Consider the following 7,967-nt stretch of genomic DNA (forward strand, 5'->3'; position numbering starts at 1 on the left):
CCTCTGGCGTCCCAAGCCAGCTCTTAACCAACGCGCCACTCAGCCGGTCCTGGTTGGGAGTTTTGACAGTGATGAGGAGTTGTATGAATTTTATGATGACTAAAACTTGAGTTCAATAACTTTATGTAATACATTTTTTTTCAAATTTCGGGCCCCAAAATTAAGGTGTGTCTTATACATGGGAACGTCTTATACATGGGGAAATACGGTAATTGCGGGGAAGGGACGTGAGGAAATGGTGGTGGTGAGGGGAAAAAAAATAATCAAGGGTAACTTCTTGTTTTTGGCTTGAGGAGCAAGGTGGATGTTGACAAGGTGGCTATTGACCGAGATGGCAAAGACAGAGAGGGAAGGTTTTGAAGGGTTGGTAATCAAGAGTTATCTAAGTGAGAAGGTTTGGTAAGCAGTTATGTCTGTGGGTCTGGAACTCAGGAGATGTTGGGGCTGGGAAAGTGGCGCTCCTGACTCCTGTAGTGTGAAAAGCAGACACCTTCACAAAGGTGGCGTTTGTGTGGTAGATAAGCCTGATATTTGAAGGTAATGTATATGGGGAAGAGTAATTGAGATAAAATCCTGTGTGTCTCTCATTCTCTTAAGATCCCCAGCCAAAAAGAAAAAGTCCTCAGGGAGAAGAAGCAAGTCTCCTCGGAGTAACAGGAGCCGAAGTCCTCACTACTCAACAGTCAAGGTGAAGCAGGTAAGTGGATTGAGATATTTTGATACGGGGTCCAAATCTAGAGCCTCTTTCCATCATAGTGAGAGGGTTGTGCGTATGTTCACCTGTACCTGCAGTGGGCTTTTCTCAAAACTAGGTGGGGTTTTTTTCTGCTTGTTTTGTTAAATGAAACTTTATTTTGAGATAATTATTAATTCACAAACAGCTGTAAAGGTAATACAGACGCATACTCTGTATCCTGTTTCTCCCAATGGGAACATCTTACAGAATTAGATAGAGTACAATATCACAACCAGAATAGTGACATCAACACAGTCAAGACATAAAACATTCCCATCAGCACAACAAAGATTTTTCATGTTGTTCTGTTACAGTCACACCCACTTCCCTCCCACTTGTATCCTTCAGCTCCTGGCAACTTCTCTTCTGTTGTCCATTTCTATAATTTTGTCACTTCAGACCTTACATGTTTCTTATGTTTATTCCTAGGTATTGAATAATTTTTGTTATTGTTGAAATGAGATATTTTGAAATTACTATTACATTTTCATTTTTGGCAGAAGAGGAAGCTAGCTTTTTTTTCTTTACATATTTATCTTATACATGACTGCTTAACTCTCCGTTAGTTCTGTCCTCTGTATATGTTCCCCTATAAATTTTCCTGCCAGGTGCTCTTGTTCCTAAGGCTCCGAACGTGGGCTTGCAGTGTTAGAGCTATAGCTGGGCATCAGCATGGGGTACACAGGGTGACCACGCACAGGTACATCGCCACCACTGATAACCTTATTTTTGTGCGACATTTTGCTCTTGCATGCCGAAGTCCAAATTACAAATTTCCTGTTGAATGCAGCTTGTTTATAGATTGTGGACTGCCTTTGATTTCCTGAATTGGTTTGAATTTCAGGAACGGGAGGATCATCCTCCCCGGAGAGGACGGGAGGATCGGCAGCACCGGGAAGCATCGGGACAGGAACACAGGCGAGCCAGGAACAGTGACCGAGACAGGCACAGGGGCCATTCCCACCAGAGGAGAACCTCTAATGAGAGGCCTGGGAGTGGGCAGGCTCAGGGGCGGGATCGAGACCTTCAGAACCTGCAGGCTCAGGAAACAGAGCGGGAGTTTTATAATACCCGACGGCGGGAGCATCGCCAGAAGAATGAAGTTAGTGCCAGCAGTAATGAGTCTCAGGAGCTGGTTCCTCGACCTGGCGGCAACAACAAAGACAACGAGGTGCCCGCTAAGGAAAAGCCAAGCTTCGAACTTTCTGGGGCCCTTCTTGAGGACACCAACACCTTCCGGGGTGTAGTCATTAAATATAGCGAGCCCCCAGAAGCACGGATCCCCAAAAAGCGGTGGCGTCTCTACCCCTTTAAAAATGACGAGGTGCTTCCAGTCATGTACATCCATCGACAGAGCGCTTACCTGCTGGGGCGACACCGCCGCATCGCAGACATTCCAATCGATCACCCCTCTTGTTCAAAGCAGCACGCAGTCTTTCAATATCGGTGAGTATACATTTGCAGAAAGAAACAAGGGTGAGCAGAAGCCAATGCCTCAAGTAGTTAGCGGTACGAAGTTTCCGGTACATGCATGTGCAGAAGAATCCATACTCCTCATAGCTGATACTAGTTTTAAGGAGTATTAGTGTAACTGCCCTTTGAATAATTACTTACATTTGTATAAGAGCATTGAACTTGGTGTCAGGAATCTAGATTTTGAATCCTGACACTGTCACTTGCCAAGTGTTTGACTTGTAGCAAGCCACACTCTGGGCCTCAGTTCCTATCTACCTCACGGGGCTATTATGAGGGTTAAATGGAACTATAATTGAGAATGCCTGGCATATGTGTTGGCCACATCTGTTTCTTGACAGTGTGCATAGTACATCTGTTACTGTTTGATGCTTACAACAATCCTGTGAGGAAGACAGGACAGGTATTAATATCCCCATTTGACAGGTGAGAAGACAAGCTCAATAAAGCCAAGTGACTTGCCTAATAAATGATCACATTAGTAGAACTCTGGTTCAGCTCTAGCTCCCTTAACTCTTAACGTCCAAATCTGCTTTATTCCCATTAAGATAGGAGATAAAATATGTTGAAATATAGGCAAAAGCAGCATTATTATTGATGATAAACAACACAAAAAATGTATTTTCTGAACTATGGCAAGAGGCCTTGGCGTCTGCATTTTAAGCTTTTGATACACCACTAATTTCCGCCTTCTAGCAACCAGTTCGCATCTTTTCTACTAAGTGCTATTTAACTTGCCTCCAATTTCTAGGTCCAAGGCCATGCGTTCCCCTTGATTTCTAGAGTTTGAATTTGAACTGTGTTGAAGCCAGGTTATGTAATATCATCTAGGCTGCATGAGCAACAAGCTGATGATCTGAGGCAGGATTTTGCTCACAGGTGTCTCACTATTATCTCTTCTAGGCTTGTAGAATACACCCGTGCTGATGGGACAGTTGGCCGCAGAGTGAGGCCCTACATCATTGACCTTGGCTCAGGTAATGGAACATTCTTGAACAACAAGCGCATTGAGCCGCAGAGATACTACGAACTGAAGGAAAAAGATGTACTTAAATTCGGGTTCAGCAGCAGAGAGTATGTTCTGCTTCATGAGTCCTCGGACACCTCTGAGGTAGACAGGAAAGAAGACGAGGACGAGGAGGAGGAGGAGGAAGTGTCCGACAGCTAGCAAACTCAGAGGAGCCCAGACTCTGGAGAGACTGATCCTTTCCTCGAAGGCTTTGGGACTGAAACAAAGAGCACCGCGGGGGTCTCTGGAATGCCTTTTATTGCCTTAAGTCTTTCCTTGGTTGCTGACCAGCTTACGTTAGTGTAAGAAAACCAACTTAGGTTTGGTTGAACTTATTTCTGCGGCACATCAGCCACATGCCTTGGACATATTTTTCAGAACAGTCTCACCAACACATTGTGTTTCATAGAAGCGTTGTGGCTTTAGTTGGTGCTTCCAGAACTGCTGCCTAGGAAATTATAAGCCCTTGGTTAAAGGGGAATTGTGGCTTGTTCTCTTTGTACAGCTTCTTTATTTATAAGCTTTGTGGACTGGGTTTTGTTTTTGTTTCCGGGGCAAACCCCCTTAACAGAATCTTGCTAAGCTTTGGTTATCACCAGAACAGCCTCCAGTATATACCAAAGCTTTGACCTGGTTGAGCTCTTGAGTTACAGAAGTTGATTTTGCACTTCTGTTTTGGGAGGTGGGAATTGACCACATGACCTCATTATTGCCTGTTGGACTTAAACAGATGCTTTCTGGAGGCTGCGTAAGCATATGACTGTACAGGAAGATCATGACTACTGCCAGTGGGTGCGGATTTCATGTCCCAAGAGGCTGAAATGTGTCGAGGATGTGTTTTCTGTGAAGGATTTCTGATTTCTCCATGGAGCATGTACATAACAATTTTGATCATCTTCTCTGTTGTCAACTTGGCATTTTTAGTCAAATGTTATCTCTTCTTTTTTTTTTTTGAGAAACACACTGTCATTTGTGTGGCAGGGTCCTAGCTTTATTCTAACATCATGTGTATATGTCTAAAGGAGATTGTGTAGTTTATAGTTTACATGTTTCATCTTTTTAAAAAAACATTCAGAGAGGTTGTATTTACCTTTACAAGGCTGGAAAACATGGAAATTGTCCAATTTTCTAATTTTCCACTAGAGGAATATACGTAAGTAGAAAAGTCATATCTACTTACATATATTGTATCTCTGTGTGTATATATATATATATATATATATATATATATAAAATTGTGTGAAAGAGCTGTATACCGATTTTCATAATGAGAATGTTTTGTGATGTAAATGTAATACTACATTATAGGCAAAGGCCTCCCTGCACTTGAAGAGGAGGTTTTCATTTATATGTATTTTTGGGATAAAAAAATAATAAAATTTGTAAATAGAGCCCCATATCTCAGCAAGTGAGCATTGGTCCTGTTGAAGCAGCAGCGTTTTCTGAATGGGCAGTGCAGGAGTTTCCTTTTCCAGAATAGTCAGAGTTGGGGCAGGTTATACACAGTGGGCTTCAAGCCAGTTTATCCCTGTCCTGGCTATTTCCCCGTCGGCGGGCGTGGAATGCAACTCCCAGTCAGTACTGCTGCTCATTATTCCTCTTGGGTTGAAATTGATCATGTTAGATTGTCCTCTTCACAATTGTTTTTCCATTGAGGTCTCATGGACCCATGTGTACTCAGGACTAAATGGTGACCAGTGTGGGGAGGGGTAGCTGGCTGTTAAGAGAAATGGAAAGATCCTCTTTGAAGAGTGAACTCAGTACGGGCAGTTAGATGCAAGGTTAGAGAAGCTACGACAATGTAAGAGCAATTAGCATCCCCCCAGGGTTCCACATGGGCCACTATAATATTTTCCTAATTTAATTGTGCCATAGATCATGTTACACCTGTGCATGTCTAAAAGGTGGGTTTTGTTTTGATGAATTTTTCTCTTGATCCAAGACTGATGGTTTTCTCTTTCAGGGATTAGGCACTAATCAGGCATCTCGCTCCAGGGCCCCCTTGTTCAGTCTGTGCCACTCCTGTTGCTTCGCGGAGGCCTTGGGCTTTGCCTCGCACTCCAGCCTGCTGGGCACTGGGATAGAGGACCACTTCGCCTACATTTTTCCATAACAGGTCCCAGTTATGTAGTAAACTGTTGCTTCCTGGATTAAGAGATTCTTCATGCCCAATATCTGGGAAGGTGTCCCCCCCCCCCACAAGACACTACCCATCTCCAAAGCCAGATATCACCAACAAACTTCTCATTTGAAGCTGACATAATTCTAAAGCTTTCTTCTTGAATGAATTCATTGCTTAGAAACTCATGTTCATCTAAGCTATTTGCAACTTATTTATTCCCCACCTTTTCTTCACCCTGGCTGGCTTGTCTACAAATTATCATTATCAAAATCAAGCTATCTGCAAAATAGCCCTTTGCTTCTGAGCCCCTCCCCCAAATCTCTGTAGCTCTGGTTACAGTGCTGCCAAGGTATGGGACAATGTTCAGATTTTCCCCATTAAACCTCTTTCTGGTCATCTAGTTCCCTCATTCTAACATTGGCAAAGGACAGCTCATTAAGTGCAGATGGTGATATAACTTTCAAATACTTTTGTTGTATTCTGGTGATAAGTGAAAGAATAATCAGATAACTGAAATTAAAAACAATTTTTTTGCATTATTGTATTGAGTATGTCTATACAATATAGCTTGGTTTTAAAAGGCTTAAAACTTATATATTTTCAGGTTTATTATTAGTTTATGTGGTGCCCAAATGGTGATATTTTTTAATATCAGTGGATGTGAGGAATGAAATGATATATTATCAAAGCCTGAGTGTCACACACCACACACCAGCGATGACTGCTTGTGAGATGACATTCTGAGGCCACAATGATCCTGGGTATGTGAATTGATATCAACTGAAAAGGCTACTTGATTTAAATTGAAGCTTTGGAATTGAAAGCTTCATTCAGTCTCTTGGGTGAAGTTTCCAGTATATTTATTAAATGGGAAACAATTTTAAGACAGTTGGTTTGTTCATATGTACTCTAAAGTTAAAGTGAATTAATTCACAATAGTTGCAGAAGCTTACTATGCTCGCATTTGGTTTATAGCTGTAAGCTAGAAGCAGGGAGAAATAATTTAAAGGTGGGCTACACCGTGTGCAAGAGATGGCATTAAAGGTATGCCTTAGAGACTAAGTGGATTTTGAGTCAGTAGTAGAGGAAGGCGTTTCAGACTGACAGCAGAGCTGGAGTGGAGGATGTGGAAAGGATCCTATAGAATTTACCTGAAGGCCCACGGCCAATTCATGGTAGAGCTAGGAGGAGAGCTCACCTCAGTCCCCGTTCCGGGGTCTTTCTTCTGGACTGTTGCTTCCCACCTCCCTAGCAGAGCTTAGTGAAGAGATCTGAGGAGGGAAAAGACAGCTGGTTCATTAGGCTGTCCATTCACAGGAGGTTCAAGGCGATCACAGGGGCTGGGCTTTTCAGGGCTAATGAGTGGCTCAGGCAAATCCTCACCTCACCAAGTCATAGCCAGAGCTACTTGGCAATCATGTTGATTCGTACAAGTAGACAAATATTCAATAATGGGGTATCTGAGAAGTGCCATGAACCGAGACCTCAATAATAAAACTGGCTAAAACTTAGGAGCACTTTCTATATACCAAGCACAATTTTAAGCATTTTTACATGTACACTTATGCACACCTTAACTCACTTCCTCATAATCCTATGAGGCAGACTTATCACTTCATTTTGCAGATGCAAAAACAGAGGCCCAGAGTGATTGAAGTCACACAGTGGTAGGTAGGACTGGAATGCAAACCCAGGATAAGGTCTGGCCCTCAGAGCAATATAACCAGGAGCTACAAACAGTGCTAGAAAGAAGAAGAGGTGGGGATTATGGGAGCAGAGAGAAACAGTATTCAACAAAGCCTTAGGAGCCAGTTACTCAGAAGAGGCCAGTGGGGATGAGGAGAGACAGGAATACAAATTTCTAGGCAGAGAGACTAGCACTCAGAAAGACCTGAAGTGATAAACTAATGAAACTTTGGAAGCATTTGAAGTTCAATAGGAAAAAGGGGGTGAGAGAGACTTCTGGTTTCTGAACCCTCCTGCTTGAAAATAACTAAAACTTCTGAATAAAATGTAAGCAAAACAATCTCTTAAAGCATTCAAGAACCTACAAATTAGTAAAAAAGTTGTCAGGCCCAAAGTGAAGATAACTAAGAATCCAGAGAGAAATGGAGCATAGATAACCTGGAAACCACATTTGGTCTAAGGACAAACCATATTAGATTCTAGCAAATCAGATCTTAGCTTGAATGGGACACAAATCAAAACCCAAAGCCCACATACAATAGTCTAATAGCAAATGATTCTCACAAAAAGCTGGCATACTAAAGGTCTATAATTTTCAGAATAAAAGAGGGGACCAGAAATTGAATCCCCCCAGGTACTTAACAGCCTGGGAGCTCAGCAAACCTCAAGCCTTGAACTGGGTTTAGGATGACCCTGTGCCTCCAGGTGTCTGAAATCAATGAAATTAATCTTTGGAGAAAGGGACTTTTTTTTTTTTAAAGATTTTATTGGGGAATTGGGGAAAGGGAACAGACAAGCTGCCATCCCTTTGTTCTTCATTCCAGTTGTGGAGGATGTCACTTCACTGGCCCACATTGGCATTATCATTGCGCTCTTCCTGGGTGAGGCAGATCAGTCGCGGGCCACAGCTCACAGCAGCTCACACCGGCTGCTCGCCACTC

The 7,967-nt window shown here is 42.6% G+C and overlaps 1 protein-coding gene across 1 annotated transcript in view; it reads left to right on the top strand.

Moving 5' to 3' along the window:
- SNIP1 (Smad nuclear interacting protein 1) overlaps positions 1–5,876 on the top strand; it is a 16,125-nt gene extending 10,249 nt beyond the window's left edge. The window contains exons 2-4 of the mRNA XM_019658357.1: positions 598–697; positions 1,581–2,182; positions 3,113–5,876. Of these exons, the coding sequence (XP_019513902.1) occupies positions 598–697; positions 1,581–2,182; positions 3,113–3,377 (967 nt within the window). The 3' untranslated portion in view covers positions 3,378–5,876. The remainder of the gene's footprint in view (positions 1–597; positions 698–1,580; positions 2,183–3,112) is intronic.
- The last annotated feature ends 2,091 nt before the right edge of the window (positions 5,877–7,967 follow it).

Source organism: Hipposideros armiger, unplaced genomic scaffold (assembly GCF_001890085.2).
Source record: "Hipposideros armiger isolate ML-2016 unplaced genomic scaffold, ASM189008v1 scaffold_10, whole genome shotgun sequence".
NCBI lineage: Eukaryota > Metazoa > Chordata > Mammalia > Chiroptera > Hipposideridae > Hipposideros > Hipposideros armiger.